This window comes from Eleutherodactylus coqui, chromosome 10, assembly GCF_035609145.1.
Source record: "Eleutherodactylus coqui strain aEleCoq1 chromosome 10, aEleCoq1.hap1, whole genome shotgun sequence".
Lineage (NCBI taxonomy): Eukaryota > Metazoa > Chordata > Amphibia > Anura > Eleutherodactylidae > Eleutherodactylus > Eleutherodactylus coqui.
The window spans coordinates 137,027,747-137,049,918 of record NC_089846.1 but is presented as its reverse complement, the minus strand read 5'-3'; the positions used below and the strand labels follow the sequence as shown (position 1 = coordinate 137,049,918).

The following is a 22,172-nucleotide window of genomic DNA, read 5'->3' as shown; positions in this document are numbered from 1 at the left end:
AGATGAATTGCTGCTTTAAAATCATTTTTGCATTATTTTTCCTTGTTTAATTCTATTACAGTCAGAGCCATGGGACCGGATACAGAGAAGCCTATGGGGAGATCTAATGGACCGATTCAATTTCCAAAGGATGACGCCACTTAAGCATTAGGACTACAGCAAAGGGAAGGAGAGAGAGAGAGAGAAGGGGAATGAGAGCGAATAACTGAGAGAGAACCTTAGACAGACGGTGGAGAACGATGCTGACATACAAATACTGCCATCAGCTAAGATACATTCACCAGTCCCATCCTGGGAAAGATTTGGGAAAAAGAATTGCAAGCAACGATGAGTGCAACATTTTTCCTTAATGTGCTATAAGGCAGATGCAGAGAAGAGTTTCCTATAAGGAGATATGATTATACAATGAGAGGGAGAAACAGAGACTCCACACATCCAGTGAGCAGACTGACAAAGCCCTGCGGACTCCACCTCTCTCCACCCCCTTAACTCATTCACAAGATAACTGAGAATATCCGCATTCACAAAACAGAGTGTCACAGAGCAGCACCACCTCACACAATCAGAGATGCACACAGGGAGGCAGCCAAGAAGACGTCTCTAGCCAGTCTCATGCACAGCCCTATATATTTATTGACATACAGATCGTTGAAGAAGACATCCAAAAAAAAAAAGCCATAGCTGCGGATTGAACTAAAAGATGCAGCTCCAATCCTGGAAGTATGCATTGCTAAGCTTTGCCTACGTTTGCCTATAGCATTTCTGTTGCTATCCGCATGCAATGTGCATGTTTGTGCGTCTGCAGGTGCAGCGTTTTGGGGACACACCTTCGTTTCTATAGACCACGATCAAGGAGGAGTATTCATTCAGACTTTTTCCAATAACTAGGATGCATACAAAGGGCAAGATGGAGAATCAGTAACTACCTGGATCTGGGTGGGGACTATATATACTCAAAGCACCATGGACCTAAAGTCTCACATAGGTAAGTTAACAATTATATATATATGTTTTTATTTTCAAAATTAGAAATGTATTCTTAAAGAATTATTACGAATTATTACAAATTTTCAAAAATTTGGCTCACATTTTGGAATACCTGTAGTTGACAGCTTAAGAATCTGTGGCAGGGAATCTGTAATGTCTTCTTCGTCTTGGGAAATAAAAATAATTATCGATTTAAGGGGATGCAACGGACATGAATCCTCTCTGAAAAGGACATCTTAGAAAGACATTACTCACCCCGAATACCGTGTAGGACATAAGAAAAAAACATTTTGGTCTCGTGAAGCACTGTATAGATGTGTCGTTCCTGCATTGAAAAGCCATTGCTTCATTCGGAATGTTAAGATGTTCTGTGGATTTTTCTAATTTGATTCGATTCAACCTTTTTTTTTTTTCCAAAAAATTAATTGTACATAATAAAAGTTTTTAATTGCCTATTGCTTAAATTATAATGTCTAGAAAAATAATATTTGGGCAGATCATCATCATAGGAAATAAAGCTGAAAAAAAAGTTTTTTTTTAAAAAGGATTTTCGGTGCCGTAGTGTTTTTGTGCAATAATTTTAATTTCTTGTTAATTTTGTTTCCCTAAATAACAATTCATTTCTGATATTCCGTACTGAAACACCCCACTGTAGTAGAGATACATTTGTCCTATAGCTATATGGGGCCACAGAGCTGAGACAATTCAGGAGGTTCTAACTGCAGTCTTATGTAAAGCCACATACAACACATCATGATGTCATGAATGATGGATCCTGCTGAATTCAGCCCTTTGAAGTATATATATATATACAGGCAATCACTATGCTAACTATGACATTCAAAAGCATATTGGTATTAATGTACAAATAGAAAACATGTATTGTAATAAATGGTACCTGAACGTTATTAATACGAAGATGAGACATTCTGGAGGTATTGATGCTTATACCCCGCGATGCTACCAGTACAGTACGTTGACAAGTTCACTGTTATTATCAAAATTCCTAAAAAATAGACAGTTTTGCATTCAGATTCCCCAAACCTCATACGAATAAAGAGGGAGTTGTCAAATGTTAATAGCAGAGAGTCTGGAGTGCAGCAGGAGAATGTGCTTCATTATAAATGTACTGGTTTTAGTAACCTTGGCTGAATCCCATTGGCCACGTTTCCAAAGTTTTTTTTGCCATTTACAGTTTACATCACAATATAAGGTACCCCCTTCTAGTTCAATACTCTGCCAATTATACAAAGGTGTGGACCTTCTTCTCATCAGCTGTTCAAGCTTTATGATCCAAACACTAGCTGGGTGGTGGTGATGGAGATCTCGTCAAGGACGATTATCCTGAAAGGTTGCCGGAGTAGTCCTTACAATGTTTTTGGATATTATTTATATCTATGTCGTGTTTTTCGAAGGTATGCTTATGATATTTATGTTAGAACAGATCGGGTCACAATTAAATGGTTTATGAGGATACCTTGACTTTATTAAGATGCCATAGGCCTGTAAATATGCCTTGGGCCTATGGACATGCTCCCGGCCTACGAACATGCCTTAGGTCATTGGTATATAATTTGAATCTACAAGATATGATAAAACACAACATTTGTAGTCTAACCTATTATTATAATGTTCATGTGTACATCCATCTATAGAGTAATATGGTCTTGTTGATTATCTAGCACCATTTTGTTAGAACCACCCTGTAGTTTATATCCATTTAAAATATGAGTAGTGTCTGGAACTCAATAATAAAATATAGGCTAACATGCCATGTAGATTTTGAAAAGATTTCATGACCTCTTTCTTTGTATCATTCCATTAAAACAAGCGTTTCACAACAGACTTTGAGTTTTCCTTCATGTAGTCATTAGTTGATATTTGGAACCCAATCATTATGCATTCATAATGCAATTATTATTTTCGGCTGACACATCCCAACCCATCGTTGCCAATAGACCTATAAAGATGTAATTCACCTTCAGATACCTTCAGAATTAATATGTGACTTTGCAGCAGTAGATCTGATGCAGAATGGATGCCAATCTATTAAATCTTATTAGACTCTGAAACCAATAGTGTCCCCATTCGGAGGAGGTCATTTTCTTCCTGAACTTTGGGAGTAGAACATTTTAGTACGAATTCCATGACTTTATAACCGATCAAGCTGCTGCTACTACTTCCCCAATTCTCTGATACAGATTGATATTAAATATCACATCCAAAGCACTAACTAACCATCATCAAGTCATGTTGCAGATGTGGAAAGCTCACAGATCCAAGCCCAACATTACAGATTTATTGCATTCGTCTTCAAATATCTGCATAATAAGTATGTGAATATGCAGCAATAGGTCAGTTATATCATTCTTGTACTAGACTCATCTTTTGATTGTCACCCCATTACCATGTAATGATTGCTACCAATCTTTATCCTGTTCGGAGGCCAATATGGTCTTGTACCGGAGGATATTTTTCACAGAACAATGGCATTCAGTGTATTTCTAGATTTCCAATACTAAATCAAATCACATAGTAGTAATACAATACATACTGTCCGCTATGGCTGAATCTATACCCTACCATGCTGCAACTATTACTGTCTTCTGTAATTGCCATAGACAACTTGGTGATGACCAACCATCCATCAACAGGCACAAGCTCTTTGGTAAAGGAGATCAAACTTGGCCTTTTACCAATACATTCCACCAATGAACATTTGTAGCACTAATCAATCAAGGGGTATGAGAATTACTGTATACAATGCAGTGTGCTCTTTTATTGGCATACGTGTGCACCATGTAGGCCTGTGCAGATGAGGGGTCTTCTTGCTATAGTAACATTCTTTACTGGTATAATGTATTACGTCAAGTGTATTAATGTACTTATTTCATTGGCCTAGACTAGATTTTCCCAACTAGGGTTCCATGAAGGCTGGTAAGTGATTCATCAGAAGACAGTAACAACAAGAGTTGTCACCTTTATATTAGGGATGGGGTAGTTGTAGGGATTCTCCTGGAGGGAAACATTTTTATCAGGGTTTCCTTGGTGGTTAAAGGTTTGCCACATGTGGCATTGCATGCTGCAATGTTACAGTGACTCAAGCCGCAAAGCTTTTCCCAATTAAGTCAAAATCCAATAGGACTTCATTTTTTAGACTTCACCAAAAATCACAATTGCTTAATATTTTCCACTTTTGTTGGAGTGCAAATGTCTCATCCGTAAACATGGCAGCCAGTGTGTAGGCTTCTTGTGGGATTCAGTGCATACTGTATGCTCTAAAGTCATGTGACAGTTACCCAACATGGAAGGTTATTTGAGATTAGTCTGAAAAAATAGGGGAAATGACCCGATCACAATTCATCTATCTTCATGAACACTGGCATATTCTGATATGCAAAAACTAACATATAAAACCTTATTATACAAATTAACCAAGACTTCCGAGCCCGTAACACAACCTTATGATGGATGTTACGATATTAGGCCTCTTCAAATCCATTTTTCTCAACTATTTTTATAATTTTTTTCCTGCTCTGTAAATTCCACCAAGTCAGATTAAACCTAATTGTGTCATGTTGTACACTCATCACCGGGCACGCTGCTCCTCCATCCAGGATGTATCTGGTGTCCAAACTTATAGGAAGTAATGACAGAAGAGAGATAAGTATCAGTGACCTTTCTAATAGTGGGTTTGTCCTAGTAAGCAAATCTGCGGCACGAAGCAGCCTGACAAGATCTTCTGCAACCAGTGAATTAAAGTAAACATATTGGTGACTTTTGTATTTAGTTCATGTCCTGATATGTTATATATAATTAAGTCTTATACATATATATATTAATGACTCATAGATTTTATGGTTAATGACCAATTAAGCAGACCATGGTTGGATTGGCTCACCAGAGTATCACAGGATCCTTCGGTGGTCCCAAGCTTAAACAATGGGCTCCAAAGGTCCAGCAGGAGAAAATTATTTGGAGCTGACGTTTCAGTTAATTGCTTGCCTCTGTGACCTACTACTCATGGGGTGAGTCACAGCAAAAATTAGGATGAAGTTCTAAGTGGACACGCACAGATTTTCAATATGGAGAGTGGACCCTCAACATCAATTCCTCTAGTTGGCCCAAGCCACCCCAGTTCAAGCTGTACAAAACAGATGAAGTTTCTGCATTAAACATACTTTGTTATATTTCAAACCTTTATATATCCTCATGTTTCCCAAATCTAGAGTTATATGATATAACATATGATAAGTTAGTAACAGAATTTTAAAGGGCTTTTCCAAGTCTAAGATACTGCTGACCTATCTTCAGGATAGATCAACAGTATCAGATTGATGGGGGGGGGGGGGGCTCCCACCAATCAGCTGTTTAAGAAGGCCGCAGCACTCCCATGATGTCCCGCCACGGCCTCTTCTCCGGCACAGGATGTCACATTTCATGCTCAAATGACCTCAGAGCAGCTCAGTCCCTTTCAAGTGAATTGGATTGATCTGCTATACCAGGCACAGCTGCTATACAATGATAAGCACTTAAACAGCCATAGAGATCACCTGGGCTCACCTTAGGATAGGTTATCAATATTTTAGTCTAGAAAAACTCCTTTAAAGATGTTTTCCATAAACTTTTATTTATTTTTTTAAAATTATCAGTAAAGCAGGCAGAGATGAAGAACCATGTGAAATGTCTGCTGCCATGCTTCTTTCTCCTATCTTGCTACCAATATAGCATCACTCAAAGTTATTTGAGACGGTTTGCTGGGCATGCATTGCCTCACATTTACAGCCCTTCAAATGAGGTTGTCAGGCCGTGTCTGTAGCAACCAGTCTAGACTCTGACTCAAATAAGTTAGAGCCTAAGTTTAATTGGGAGAGTTAATGGCAGGGAATAGGCAAGAAGGCTTGGCAGGTCCTTGATCATTTGTATCTGTTATTGATATCAGTTTATAAATAAGAGTCATACATTTATATGAAGATTTATTTGGAGTGAAGAATATTTGAAGAAACTTTTCAGCAGACATGTTACAGGAATATAACATACATGCAGGTAGAACAACACGTACAGCAAGAGAGAGGAACTTACAATTACTCTAAATATGCCCTTCACAGGCCATGTCGAAAATAGGAGCTCCTCTATGAAAATTGAAGAAAAAAGCCTAGAGTTTCAAATAGCCACTCTACTCCTATAGCCAAGTATACAGGTAATAGCTATGGTGTCCATGAAGGAAAGGGGTTCAAGTTGATTCATACAAGTGTGCGGTCTGATCCAATCCACACATGGTAAATTGTGCATGGTTTGGGGCACCAGTACTCAAGAAGGTAGGGAAGGCAATGGCAAACCACCCCGCAAAAACAGTCTGCCAAGAAAACGTCACAATGTGACATCACTCTAGGAGTCAGTCATGACTTGGCCCTTCTACCAGGGTACTTTACCTTTTTTAACTCAGGAAGGACATATCAGAGCTTGAGAGGGTTCAAAGGTGGGCAACTAAATTAATAAATGGGCGGATTACAATCCCCAGAGAGGTTATCAAAATTGGGGTTATTTAATCTAGAAAAGCGATGACTGAGGGGCAACAAAATAGCTATGTATAAATATATCAGTCTATACAGAGATCTCTCCCATAATCTGTTTATACCCAGGACTGTGACTATAACAAGGGGACATCTGCTACGTCTAAAGGAAAGAAGGTTTCTACACCAACATAGGAGATTCTTTACTGTAAGAGCAGTGAGGTTATGAAACTCTCTACCTGTGGATGTGGTGACAGTTAACTCACTAAAAGAGTTCAAGAGGGAGTCTGGATGTCTATCTTGAATGCAACAATATTACATGTTATAGTCACTGATGACCTCAGAAGGTTGGTGATCCAGAGATTTATTCTGACTGCCATGTTTGGAGTCAGGAAGGAATTTTTTCACAAAAAATATTAGCTTCAACCTCATGGGTATTTTTGCCTTTTCTCGATCAACATGGTGGGATAATAGGCTGAAATGGATGCACATGTATTCTTTTCCAGCCTTAAACTTTGTTACTATACACAAGGCTCCCTCTTCAAATTAGCAGAAAAGGAGAAAGAAAAGCAGCCCTATTGCAACGTGGGAGTATCAAAAAGCCCAAACTGTTGTGTTATGAGGATGGAAGGATGATATGAACCAGCAAGAAAAAGGGGACAGCTATTTTGTTTTGCTATATGCTTCCCTCTACTCTGTTTGTCCCTCTATATTGGTTGAAGGGACAAGTAGGACAAGGGAATTCTATTAAATTGAAATGGTGGTCTGAAAGTGTAAACTGTGACATAGTTGATCTGTAAAAACTCAATTTTGTCTTCTTTTTGACACATCGGTCAACCCTGCCTTTTTTACCTTTTTTCTGTTTTTTGGTTAACACCATCAATCAAGAGGTGCTGTAGCATGGCCCTACAATCATTGGCCTGCTATAAGCACTGTAGAATAGGCCTTTAGACCCGGTCGTTTGACGATGACTGCATTCTGGGGATCAAGGTAGTGCCACTACAATGAATAAAGTTTTTGACTTTTACCCGGAACATTTCTTGTTACTCTTGGGAGTTTGATACAACTATTATATTTTTCATTAAGATACTTAAAGACAACCCCTTTAAAATGTATCTACTTCCATAATGTTTTTGATAATATATACATATGATCAATGTCACATTTTTCAACGTAGAAGAGTTAGATTCTTTATTTGACATTCATTTAATTTCAGTTATTTCTATTAATTTTGAAAATGTTTTAATTTTATTTATTTTTACAATATTAGTTGGATGACACCTTTGGATACATGAAATTTTGAAGATACCTTAATGATGTTTGTACTGCTTGATAACGACCATCTACAAAATATTGAGCATTTAAGGGGTTGGTTCATTAGGACAAGCCCTTTCTATAAGCACTATTCGGATGTATAGCTGTCATAAAGAGGGGCCTCCTGATTGGAGTCACCATCTATGAACCAGAGCAGAGAGTTGCTAACAAAGAGTGTTGTACCTAGAACCTTGCCAAACCATGACCATTTTACCATTTTTGTATTGGCCACCATGTAATTCTACACTTGGATTGACCTTCTGTATTTCGTACCACTGATAACATAGGGGTTCCTGAAGCTAGACATGTGAGACTTGCCAATAATTGAGATGCTTCAATCAATAAACGGATTGTCATGATAAGACTACCCCTTTAATACCGTATGAATATTTTAACGTAACAGAAAGCACATTACAAAAAGTTTTATATGGCCAAAAATATTTTTTTGCTTATCTGTTTTGTTAATAGTAGTAGTATTAGTGATCCATGTCCTGCTCAGATTTTATGATAGTGACTTCTAGGTGAACACTAATTGTTAATCGAGCATTTGCACAATATAAGGTTTCTCTATCCATTAAAATATTCTATAATGAAGGAATATTAGACTTATGCATTAGACGGTGTGGTGTAAATGGCATACAGTACAACACATCACTTACTCTGCTTGTGTCTCCTGGAAGCTTCTCTGGAGAGTAATGCCTGGAAAAGCAATTAGAGCCACAGTAATAAGAAATAAAGTGGTTTTCTCCAAGCAGACTGTAGGATAGATAAGGTCATGTATTTTCCCCATGGTCGGAGTTAAGTTAAAACTTTCACTAAGTGATTTTTAATACACATAAGGAAATATTATTGAAATACACCAGCTACCTTGACTGTTTTGCAAAGATGACCTTTAGTTCCTTGACATCACATATATCTGAATATGTTGATTTTTAGGACACTATTTATGTATTCTTGTAGGTTTTGTACAATGTATTTGCTTTCTTGGCTATGGTTGGTTGAGGTTATGGAAAACAGAGAGGACCTCTCTTCTAATGCCCCCTCTATGACTCATACAGCTATATAGAGCCTATAGCTGCTGATAGAGTGGCTCCCACTCTGGATGACTTCAAGACGATGCACAGCTTCTTGCTCTTTTTTTAATTCAATGGGTTTTTGGAAAGGAAGACTTTGTAATTGGTTTTCATTAAAAACATCCAATTCTTAAATATCTATGCTTGCATTGTTTACCACGGCACTGTAGACTTGAGGGCTGAAATTTTAGCAAATTCTGTCAGTCAAAGTAAACTGACAGCCTCTCCCCTAGCCTGCTCCCCTGTTGTGAACCTGCATTTCCACTAAGCTATGACAGAGGGTTTTATGACAGTGTCAGAGGAAGGTGGAGGAGATCAGGAGGACAGAGATCAGAGAAAGCTATATTACAGAGGGTTGTAAATCACCCTGTATGAATTTTCTGCTTTTATCAACAGAGAGGGGAAGCAGCTACTCAAAAAGAGGATGGGATAGGTGGAAAGATAGCTATGTAGTTTTTAGTGGGTGTAGTTATGCTACACAGCCTCTGTGTGCATTCATGAGAGGCCAGCTGATCAGTGCTTCGAACGCCCCCAAGCCAGATAAGTGAATGCAGGAGAGCCTGCAATCCAAGTATGAAGCTTTCTAAATGCATGAGAATTAAAGCTCAATGCAAAAAAAAGATACGTGCATAATTTTTTTAAAGGGGGTTTCCAAGGAGAATACTATTAATGATCTATCAACCTCACGTTGATTTCAATGAGAGCTGTGCCTGCAGTTACAAGCATCGGCCACTACACAGAGGTAGACACAGAGACTTCTGTGCTTCAGCTACGATCTCTCTGTATTTGTGGCGCTGACAGCATGCACCCAGTCAGATGAACAGTCTGGGTCCCTGGTGACAGACCCCAGCCGATCAACTATTGATGACCCATCCTGAGGATAGGTCATTAATAGTATTTTCCACAGAAAACCCCTTTAATAAGATTTGTGTGAACTGATTTTCATGCACAAAGGTTTCCATAGCCTTTAACAGGGCCAATTATTACTTGGTTGCTTATGAATTTGAATGGGCACCATGTAATACATTTCTTGTCACCAGTGGGTCCTCATTTAAATCCAACATACAGAAGATGGCAAGATTGAATATCCATTTAAATTTATGATATTGTAGCTGTCATCCAGGCATAATAAACTTACATACATGAAGTCAATGGTGGCCACACATGGTCCGTTTTCTAGCCTAATTATAGGATCAATATGGGAATCCTAATGCAATGGGAAGTACAGTGTGTTTTGACCTCTATCACTTGATATCATACAAGAGGGTCTTCCAGCATTTTAGTGTAACTTTATGATCCATAAATCCTCCTATTTTCTTAGATAACAATGAAGGACAGTCATTAGCTTAAGACATGGAGTCTGTCATTGTGTTATCTTTAGGTTTTAAGGAAGTAAAGTTTAATCATTTACAATATCTTTGAATGCTGTTTGTAAATGAAAATCGTCATTATTTACAGGTTTAAAGTTGAAGACCAGTCCTGATCATGTTCATCTGACAGAGGTGCATACCCCCTTATAGTGTAATAGAGCTCTCTGAAAATGTCAAAGAACTAAAATGCAAAAATATTATAAAGTTGCATAATCTTTCAATATGCAATGACTTAGCTTCATTAATATAACATCTGAAAAGTCATTTAAAGGAGGTTCTCCTTCTTAGCCATTTATAGCATATCCGCAGTAGACGCCATAAATATCTTATAGGTAGCTCCTTTCAAACAAGCAACCAGTGGGAAAACATGTTATATGACTTCATTCTACTCGGCTGGTGTATATCCAGGTGAAAAAGAAATAAAGTGAAAAGGCTCTTTGCAGTCAAGTCCATGTTAACTATGGAATCCACCGAGTAAGTTGTTTGGTAGACCAAGAGTTAAGTGACCCTGTTTTCCCAATAGGTGGGGATTCCATAGTTAAGACCCTACCTATCAGACGTTTATGGCATATCCTATTGATGGGAAAACCCTTTTAATGTACAAGTGAGACAGCAATTGTAGTATAAATCTGATTTCCAAAGAAAGTGTGTGATGAGTTTGTAACAGTGAATATACCATAGTGTATTGCATTATGTAGCCTCTACTGTTGACTAAAATATAATGAATACAGGCAAAGATAAGTAAGTTTATTTCTTTTCTTTTCTTCAGGATCTTCAGATGTACCTTGATGGATAATACTACATAGAACCTTTACCATCCAAAGAGGGACTTTTGTTGCTTAGCTACAAGAAAGAATTCTAAAGATCATGGAGAGTTCTACTGGGGACATCCAACAGGTGCTTTCCATAGACCAAATCCGTTCCATCAGAGCCAACAATGATTATGTGGAGCGACCTACAGTCTCGTTCATGCAAACCTGGTCAAATCCTTCACTTTCCCAACATGCTGCAAAGCAAGAGTGGCCTAATGATCACCTGGTATCCTACAACCACCAGGATCTTCATCGCAGCCAAAGTCATCAACATCAATCACAACATGTTACCCACGATTTAAGCCATTCCAGTACAATAAGCTCAGTGTCTCGAAGCACCACGGCTTCAGACCAAAGACTACTAACTGGGATAACCCCATCTCATTCAAGGCATTCTCTTATGAGGACACAGCCCAAGGATGGAGACCTAAAGCAAGATCAGTTTATCAAAGGATTAATGGAAAAATCTGACAGGTATATGGGCCACCTCTTTATCTGTGAAGAGTGTGGGCGCTGCATATGTGATGAGTGTACGCAAGTTCGAAAACTTCCTTCTTGTTGGATATGTGACCAGCGCTGCTTGTGCTCTGCCGAAAATGTAATAGATTATGGAACTTGCCTTTGTTGCATTAAAGGCCTCTTCTACCACTGTTCTTCTGATGATGAGGACAACTGTGCTGATAATCCCTGTTCTTGCAGTCAAGGCTCCTGTTGTGCTCGGTGGGCAGTCATGAGCTTCCTCTCTTTCTTCATGCCCTGTCTATGCTGCTATCCTCCAATGAAAGGCTGCCTGATGTTCTGCCAGAAGGGCTATGATAGAGTAAAAAGACCAGGCTGTCGTTGTGAAAATCATACCAACACAGTCTGCAGAAAAATATCTTCATCTAGTGGCACACCATTTCCAAGGCCTTTCGATAAACCAGTATGACCTAAGAAGGTCATTTTGGAATTAATGCTACTTCATTATTTTCCTGAATCTTCCCTGCTATCCTCTTCTCGGAAACACTTGGTGCCAGAGTTAGTGAAAGCCTTACCAAGACCCCACTTGAAATCCAGGAATGTAAGAGAGTTTTAACTGAATGTATTTAGGATAAATGATCCTCAGAGAGAGAAGAGCAGAATCAATAACTACGGTATATATCTCAACAGCTTAAATGCTATCCATTTTGGAGATACCTCTGCCACCTCATTGTCAGTAAATAATAGGATGTCACATGGTTGTCATTGTGGAAATTATTTGAAGATGGATTGAAGATTTGTTACTTAAAATACTTAAACTTTTTACAAAAAAACTAAAGTATGGACAGCTTAGTGAACTAATTGGGCTTACGTTGGTGATACGTCCTTTTACCTTGTTGACAGTGCCGAATAACGGAACTAGGAACTCAAGTTTGACTTTCAAAGCCTGTGATAAACATGAAAATGTGTGCACTTTAATAAAGCAGACATAGCAATTGCAAGAAGAACTGTATTTTTTGAACAGTACATATGTTAGGGATAGACCATCAACATGCATCAAACGGAAACCAAGATGAATCTTCAGAAGATGCCTGGTTGAAGTAGAATTAATGCCTGGTTATAAACCTACACCTAGAACACATACCATCTAAACTGGGGAGCTACATTTTTTGTTTTTTGTCAATTCTAGAAGGAAGCTTTTAGCAAATGTATCAACTAGGCTAAAATGCATTTTGTCTTATATCATAATATGATGTAAACCAAAGAAATATATTTTGCATGGATAGGTTATGTTTCTTTACCATGCCCTATATTGATATAGTTGTTCATTTTGTTGCCATTTCTTCTCAGGTGGCACTTAGCTAAGATTGTAATTTCCATTGCATAGGAATCTTACTGGCAGTGTTTTGCAGGTCTTCTTCAGTAGTGGATTCATTCACGTAGCCGACTTTTGATGGGAATAGATATTATATTGCATTAGTTTCCATTGAGTTGGGCATTGTTAAGAAATTATATTCTGGTTCCTTGAAAAAAGGTACCGACAACATACAGATTACCAGACTAACCACTATTCATGCTGAAGCCTCATTCACTGTATATTGCACTTTGCAAAATTTCAGCAAAAAAAGTATATAAATACATATAAAGGTGCTTTTATCTACTGATTGTCCATGTATTATGGAGTGCTACATGCAAATTTCTCAAAGTGACCAAGGTCTAAGGAAATATATATATATATATATATATATATATATATATATATATATATATATAATGGGAAATCAGGGAGTCAGGAGCTAGGCAGCCAATAAATCAATAAGTATAATGCTGACACCTACATTTTAGAAGATCATTTCTATACATTTGGCTCTTAGTAATAGCCTTAAGCAGCACTTATGATCTCATTATTCTCATGAAATACTCAGGAGCCTTGGCTGAATTGGAATTTATCCCCCCATATAAAAAAAAAAGTAATAAATCGTACACAGGTCAGATAGTATATGTTCGTTAGCAGCTAGAGAGTATGAGGTTGTTCCTCTCAATTCAGATTTGGCTTCCTCCATTCTTAATTTATAAAACATATCTGAACTAGTAGTGCTCTGTCTCCCACAAGGTCAAACAGGCAAATTCTGTGAAGTATTCAATAAAATGGTACCAGTAAAAATGTAATTCATAGTAACTAACAGATAACTTTGCATTACTCTGACTATACTACACTTTTTAAAGTTGTTATCTGTTTGGTTGTTATGGATGGCTACAAATCTCTATACCCCATAGTTCATCTTATCTGCTACTACAGACAATGAAGACAACGATGACATTATAGAATATTTATGGCAATACACCTATTGATTCACAAAGTGTCTAGCTAATATTACTAGTTACTTGTAAAGTGATGGAAGGTGTGAGTGCTTATTTACCATGTATATTAGTATATATATACTAGTATACCTATACAGTATGTATATGTACATAATATGGTCACAATTTGCCGTCCCAATAATGGGTGCAATTCTTGGTTGCCCCACCGTTTACCGAACCAAAGACCAACTTGGAGTCTTTAGGTTTTGTAGAACTGCAAGGAGACTAAGGCCTCATGTCCACGGGCAAAAGAAGAATTAAAATCCGCAGCGGATTTTAACTCTTCTCCTGCCCGCGGATCCGCATCCCATAGGGATGCATTGACCACCCGCGGGTAGATAAATACCCGCAGATGGTCAATAAAAGTGAATTTAAAAAAAATGGAGCATGTAAAAGAACGCGATATGCTCCATTTTCGTGCGGGTCTCCCGCGGGGACGGCTCCCGCAGGCTTCCATTGAAGCCTATGGAAGCTGTCCAGATCTGTGGGAGACTTAAAATAAGAATAACTCACCCGCAGCGGGCCGGGCACGTCTTCTCTTCCTCACGGCCAGATCTTCTTGCTTCGGCTCGGCGGATGTGCCTGGCGCATGCGCGCGGCACTCCGCCGGCGTGCCGAGTACATCCGCCGGCCAAAGAAAGAAGATCCGGCCGTGTGGAAGAGAAGACATGCCCGGCCCGCTGCGGGTAAGTTAATTCTTTTAAATTCTTATTTTAATGCCTCATGTCCGCGGGGCAGGAAGTCCTGCTACGGATTCTCCATGGAGAATCCGTAGCGGGCCTGATTTTCCCCGTGGACATGAGGCCTAAGAGTTGTGTTCATAATGTGTATGCTAAACTGCAACCATACTATGGCCATAGAAACGCAACCAGAAGTCAAAAAGTTTAAGACTTTTAAGGAATTGATAGGTTGTCTTGTCCATTTTTTTTTTCTTTAATCTCTGTAAGCTTCAAGGAAGATTATTTACTCTACCTGCAAAGTCAGATAAACAGGACACTCAATATAAAGTCACATGAAGGTCATTCAATGATTACGATACAATTAATAAATCATAACCAGACGAAAAAAATGTATGTACAATGTCAAAGAAAATATATATTTTTGATCTTTTTTTTACAAACATGAAAATATTAGCATTAAAATTATTTATGAGAATCAGTGTATGCTTTATTGAATAACTGGACCCTGTTAACGTAGGTCTTGGTTGCATGCCTGGTACCCATGTATTTAATTTGTTAAGCATGAGGGAAAGAGATACAGATACCATATACATTGATAAACAAAAACGGGAACTGGGAAGGCGTTGTTATAAAATCAGCTCGTCAAGCCTGTACAAGATGTGGTTCACTTTTATAGAAAAGAAATATTTTGGCATATATTATAAATTTTTTAACTTGTTTCCTTGGGAGACCCCGTATATATGTTCTCTGCTTTTCTGAGAGAGAGTAAAATTATATATATATATAATATGTTAGAAATGAATTATTACAGTGGCAAGGATGTCATGCATGGTCTACTGGCACTTAGTGAATTTTCCCAAATTAAAGCATATTTCCTCATTTAATATCTCATGTCGTCCATTTTTGATTTTTCAAAAAATGACTCCATCTTTTCATTTTTAGAAAAAAAATATAATAGATTCCTATAAATTGCTTTACTTGAAAAACTAAAAGAAAGTTAAAAAGGTTTGCAATACCCATAGTTTTAAGTAAACTTAATATGGATAAAAAAATATATACTCACATATCAAATCCTATGTCACCTCCATGATAATGGTTCCCTTGTTTACTCCAGTCCAGTAAGATGGGCAGCTATAGGAGTTGCAGAGATAGCATCCACATCTGGACCCCGATGCCTACGGTGGCCCAAAGGCCTTTTTGTCACTTAAGAGGCCACTAGTATTATAATTAGTAAAGATGAGCGAGCATACTCGCTAAGGACAATTACTCGATCGAGCATTGTCCTTAGCGAGTATCTCCCCGCTCGGAAGAAAAGGTTCGGCTGCCAGCGCGGGTGAGCGGTGAGTTGCGGCAGTCAGCAGGGGAGAGCGGGGGGGAGAGAGGGAGAGAGAGATCTCCCCTCCGTTCCTCCCCGCTCTCCCCCGCCACTCCCTGCCCGCCGCCGGCAGCCGAATCTTTGCTCCCGAGTGGGCAGGTACTCGCTAAGGGCAATGCTCGATCGAGCAATTGTCCTTAGCGAGTATGCTCACTCATCTCTAATAATTAGCACATTGGTAGGTGAGGGCCTGTCATAGATTTTGCATTTGTACACAGGAACTTCATTTCATGTCTCTGCCTGCAGTGATGTGTAGCCTACACTGCATGACCCAAGCAGCCAAGAAATGGTTAGAGTGGTGTTACAAAGGTTTTCCGACATTGGTGCCAGTTGGAGGATGTATAAATAAAAAAAAACAGTACTCACCTCCAGCTGCCACTCAATACTGCACTGGTCTTCTGTTTCATCCAGGCTGCATAGGTTACGTGGTTGTTTACCCACGTGACCACTATAGCCAATGAGACCCAACAGGGATGTCACTGATAATTTCCCATAAACCTGTGTGGCAGGTTCTGAGATGTCACCTGTCAAATACAGTGGAGCTGGAGCACCAAAGTCTCAGTCCGGCGCCATGGTGAGTATATTACTTTAACATAGTTTTGGGCACGTGTGGCCAAAAACTATATACAAAATATGACTTTAAGCTGACTGATGACATCGCTGTGACCAATGATTGGCTGCCATGGTCATGTGTCCAAACCAGATGCCATCACTGCAGTGCTACATAGACAAACCGTAGACCAGGGAATTGTTGCCATGGGAGTGACCACTGATTTTTACAGTATGTACATAGCTTTTTTTTATTTTTACCCATATTTATTTATTTTGGGGGCTGAAATTCAGATTTGTGACATGTGACATGAGCAACCCATCAGATCGCATTGACATTCTAGATGTCCCTGCAATAATCATGTAGGTATCTGGTGAGAGAGTAAAAAAGAAAAACATATTTTAATATATGTAACTCAACGAGATCCGGTATAATAATGCTATTAATAATAATTAGTTATTAATTCTGGAATAAAATAACTCGTCAAAAATCCTATTATTTTTATTATGCGAAAATAAAATTGTTCCTCACAAAAGTTCCTATTTTGCCGTTCATTTTCAGTAATATTTTATTTTCAACTTTTTTTTCCTGTAATAACTTTAGACAAAAACACTTCTCTATTTGCAATTTTGTTGACATTGTGGAGTTACTAATTATGTAATAAATTACTTTGCAATGTGTTATATATTTTTTTTTACATATGCTTCATGGAATACAGAAAACGTAACAATGACCTTTGTGCCTTTACTGATTACATGGGAAGTGCCCTTACCACCTGACAGGCACATCCCGCAACACTGAACTCATTTGACTTTCTTCTTCTTGCTCTTGTTCTTAGGGTGCATTCACACGAACGTATATCGGCTCGGTTTTCACGCCGAGCCGATATACGTCCTCCTCGTGTGCAGGGGGGGGGGGAGGATGGAAGAGCCCAGGAGCAGGAACTGAGCTCCCGCCCCTCTGCACTATTTGCAATGGGGAGAGGCGGGATGGGGGCAGGGCTAAATCGTGGACCTTAGCCCCGCCCCATCCCGCCTCCTCTCATTGCAAATAGTGCAGAGGGGCGAAGAGGAGGCAGAGAGGGGGCGGGAGCCTCAGTTCCTGCCCCTGGCTCTTCCATCCTCCCCCCTGCACACGAGGAGGACGTATATCGGCTCAGTGTGAAAACCAAGCCGATATACGTTCGTGTGAATCCACCCTTAAGAAGAGAGTCATAAATTGACTTTTTTTCCACTTAGCAGTCAGAAGCCTATTATTGTTAGAATGTTTTTCAGGTGTGGTTATTATACCGTCTGCTGGGATGACAACAGCAGGCGGACAGTAAATCCGCCGTACATATGGCCTAGGTATATCAAACAGTGGAAATACATTTCAGGTTTTATTTGCTGCTGTGATGGAAAACGCAGTGATTGTTTATATAAATGACACAAGTTGATCCTGACACTAATTGTAATGATGAAACTAGCCGCTGCCCAGGTGACTCTAACATATCATTGGAACTACACAGCTTCTACAATGAATCTGATAAAATTAAAGGGGCCGTCCTGGATTCATAAAAAAAGGGTCTGCTTTTTTTCCCAAACACTGCCACTCTTGTCCACAGCCTTATTTCTGTGTTTAGGGCCGAAGCTGGCCATATATTTGAAAGAATAGTCACCTGAAATGCTCACTTTTGGTCATCTTGGTTAACCATTGGCTGCAAAATCATAGTCTGCTTAGGATATGACTTGGTGTGTTGGAAAATTTTGTCCGACTATGGCTGAAATCGCAAGGTATGATCTGCCAAATCAAGCCAATCCTGCCATACTGTCTCTAAAATAAAGAGTAAAGTGGTGTAAAATAAATAAATATGCCCATACTTAATTCTATTAGCCCCTCCCCCCTGCCCCCCCCCCCCCCATCCAGTGCCGGAGCTCTGGTCACTGCCACTCAGAACCTAGAAGAAGCTGGTAGCGATCATGTTCTGTCCGTCCTGCAGTTTCTCTTGAGCTTTGCGTGGCAGTAAATGGGGCTCCATTGCTTGATGGGATGATATCTTTAAGAGGTAACTATAGGCTTTTTCCTTTATTTTATGCCTGCCATACATTTGGGATTGGTTTTCTAGCTGGTGATTGATATCCCAGATGACCAGCTTAGAGAGATCCTGTCATTAACTTTGAGCCTCATAAGCTACATAATTGGGTTCATAGGTGAGGGAAAGGGGAGTCCTGGAGCTGTGTTTCATACTCACTGGGTCCTTCATACTTCTTCTGTGTCCCCACAAACCTGGCGTGTGCGCACAGCTTGACTTTTTTCAGACAGCTCCATGCACGCACTCTCCCATTCATCTCTATGGGAGAACCATCTGAAAAGAATCACAGGAGCGACAGCTTTGTGGGGGCATAGTGTAGCCATGGGGCATCTAGTAGTTATGAAACGCAGCTCCTCTGACCCTCTGTTCCCTCAGGTTTGAGCCTCATGATGTAGTTTATGGGACTCAAAGGTGATGACAGATTCCCCTTAAGCTGCAATACCAAAAATAGCTCCTAGAACAATTTGGCGCTTCATCTGTAATTAACAAACCGATATTAATTTTTTAAATGTTACTCTGAAATCCCATTCATCAGAGTGAGATGATCATATATCAAAATTATTATAAATGATGTCCAGAAAAATGACTTTGCGATTACCAGGATCCATTGTACTAACTTTACCGTATTCATACTTCAGTAGACTGCGTCCAGTCTCTAGAAAAGTGGATGACTGGCATTTTCTGAATAATACGGGTAACATCACCCATTTCTGGCCAGCTCCCCGTTGATAAAGCCATGGTTTCTTTAGGCACTTTAAAAGCTGTATATATACTGTATATGTGTACCAGTGTTACTTTCTAACTTGTGATACCATTACGCAACGTGATTCATCTGGGCCAGAGTTTTCTATGGAAATGTATCACTGTGCAAAATCTGCTCAAATCTGTGTAATTCTAAGATAATAATTGTTTGAACAACTTGATCCTGTCAATTTTAAGACATGTATAGTTATTTAGATATCCTAAGTACATGGTCATTACTCATTAATACGCCCCTCAGATATGTTTGCTAACTGGGCACCATTAAAGGCCAAATACAAGTAGACACCAGGAAGCCTTCCTATGTCACCGTACAGTGTGCTGTATGTTCGTAATAAGCTCATCATCTCAGGTAGACCGAACCAATTGTAAATGGGGGAATTCTCACAGAAGTGTGTTTGTATATGGATATGGTCTAAGGTAGGAGGCCTTTCTAATGATTTTGTTGTCGCACAGATATCGAGTCATATAAACAGACAGCAAATATTCAACCGCCTAGAAGATCTCCCAAATTAGAAATTTGGGAATGAAGCTGTGCAATGCTAAATATTACTCTATGCTATCTGTGTGCTTCTATAACGTTTGGTCTATATGTTTGGTATTTTTAATGCAAAATATTAAACCTCTAATTTAAATAATAAGAGATTGGCTAAAAAATGGGAACAATTATAAAATAAAAAAACACATATGCAATAGTAGAAATTAGACTGGATGCTTAATTTGGCTTCACAAATACTGGAAATATTAGATAAATAACTAATAAAACAACATATAGATAAGAATCGAGCAGCGATGGAAATTTTTCAAATGGGATCAGATTAAGGGTGCATTCACACGAACGTATATCGGCTCGGTTTTCACGCCGAGCCGATATACGTTGTCCTCATGTGCAGGGGGGGGAGGCTGGAAGAGCCCAGTAGCAGGAACTGAGCTCCCGCCCCCTCTCTGCCTCCTCTCTGCCCCTCTGCACTATTTGCAATAAGAGGAGGCAGAACGGGGCGGGGCTAAGTTCCGGGAATTAGCCCCGCCCCGTTCCGCCTCTCCCCATTGCAAATAGTGCAGAGGGGCGGAGAGGAGGCAGAGAGGGGGCGGGAGCTGAGTTCCTGCTCCTGGGCTCTTCCAGCCTCCCCCCCCTGCACATGAGGACAACGTATATCGGCTCGGCGTGAAAACCGGGCCGATATACGTTCGTGTGAACGCACCCTCAAAAAGACAATAATTATCATATTTTTTAACTAAATTAAATAATTGACATTTTGAAAAAGGAGACGTTTTTTAATATAAACATCTTTCTTTTTGTTCAAATTATTATCATTATCAGTTTTCTAATTTTATTTCCAATAACATTTTGCTTTCAAATTACCAGAACATACAGACCAATGCAAAAGATTTTTATTTAACTTGTAATAAAGTAATCCCCAGAAGCAGAGGGGCTTCCCGCTCAGTACCTAGACATTATATCCCGCTCAGTACCTAGACATTATATTACAGACTGATCGCGCACCTTCCATTATGTGTATGTGTGCAAAAGAATATCATATATACAAATTGTAATCTGGACTATTATATGACCAAGAAAAAGGAACATCTAAACAATTATACGCATATGAACCTGAACTTCAGCCTCTTCCTGCTTGTTTACTGTTACTTGGTGATATTTTTGAATCTAAATATACCTATATTATATGAATTAAAGAGTACGAATGTTGTGAATGGGGCCGTAATTAATGCCACTTTTTTCCCTCTTGTTTTCTTTTTCATGTACATTTTTTTATAGCTAATGTAGTATTTTTGTCTAATTAATTCTACTATCATAATTGACTAACATAATTAACACCACACTACACATCTTTTGTGAATGACTTTGGTAGAGTTACTTATAGTATTCGATCATGGTTAGAGATGAGCGAGCATACTCGTTAAGGGACAATACTCGAGTGTCCTGCCTGCTCGTCAGAAAAGATTCGGGTGCCAGCGGGGGAGAGCGGGGAGGGACAGTGGGGGAGATCTCTCTCTCTCTCCACCCCACACCCCCCGCTCCCCCCTGCTTACTCCCGCAACCCACCGCTCACCCCCACCGCCACCCGAATCTTTTCTGACGAGCAGGCAGGTACTTAAAAAGGACGATACTCGCTCGAGTATTGTCCCTTAACGTGTATGCTCGCTCATCTCTAATCATGTGTGGTCATTAAACATTGAAAGATTACTTTTCAGATAATATTTGATTTAATGTATTTTTAATAATGACGACAACCACACATTTGATTAAAATCCATTCCAACTGATAAGAAGCTGACCTGCAGCTTTTTGAATCTCTACCTTTTTCTGCAGAGTTGAAATAGTTTTTGCTATATTGTTATTATATTAATGTTATTTAGAAGAACTCTATGCCTCGATTCATTGATCTCTATGGAGAGACAAGCATCAGTGAACTGTAGGGGAATCAATGAAAAGAAGCTTTCTGACTTTGATATTTTTCACCCTTCCTCCTCTAGTATTTGTCTTCATTAGCACCCGCTCTTTGTTACTCCAGAGAGATCAATAAACAAGTGCATTAAGCATGCTATCAAGAATAGAAAGGGGTTTATCTGGAAGCATGATGAAACACATGGCATTATTTTGTAAGCCGTTCATGGATTAGTTTGTACTATATGGATTGGTAGTCCTCTCCTATGTTGAGTTTGATGTTGCTTACGTTTTCCCAAGTTCAGTGTGCAAGTAAACATTCTAGAATTGTAAAATTAAAAAGAGTGGTTAAATATGAGTCAAAAATAAAAACTTGGACCATATGGGGTTGTCTAGAAAAGATAAATGCTTACATGGACCTCAGGTGTCAGAAGCTTTACCT

The 22,172-nt window shown here is 39.2% G+C and overlaps 1 protein-coding gene across 1 annotated transcript; it reads left to right on the top strand.

The window, feature by feature from the left end:
* The first annotated feature begins 238 nt into the window (after positions 1-238).
* SPRY3 (sprouty RTK signaling antagonist 3) lies at positions 239-13,277 on the top strand. The gene is made up of 2 exons (XM_066581901.1): positions 239-985; positions 11,027-13,277. Exon 2 carries the CDS (start codon positions 11,125-11,127, stop codon positions 11,995-11,997), a length of 873 nt encoding a protein of 290 aa, XP_066437998.1. The 5' UTR covers positions 239-985; positions 11,027-11,124; the 3' UTR covers positions 11,998-13,277.
* Positions 13,278-22,172: the final 8,895 nt, after the last annotated feature.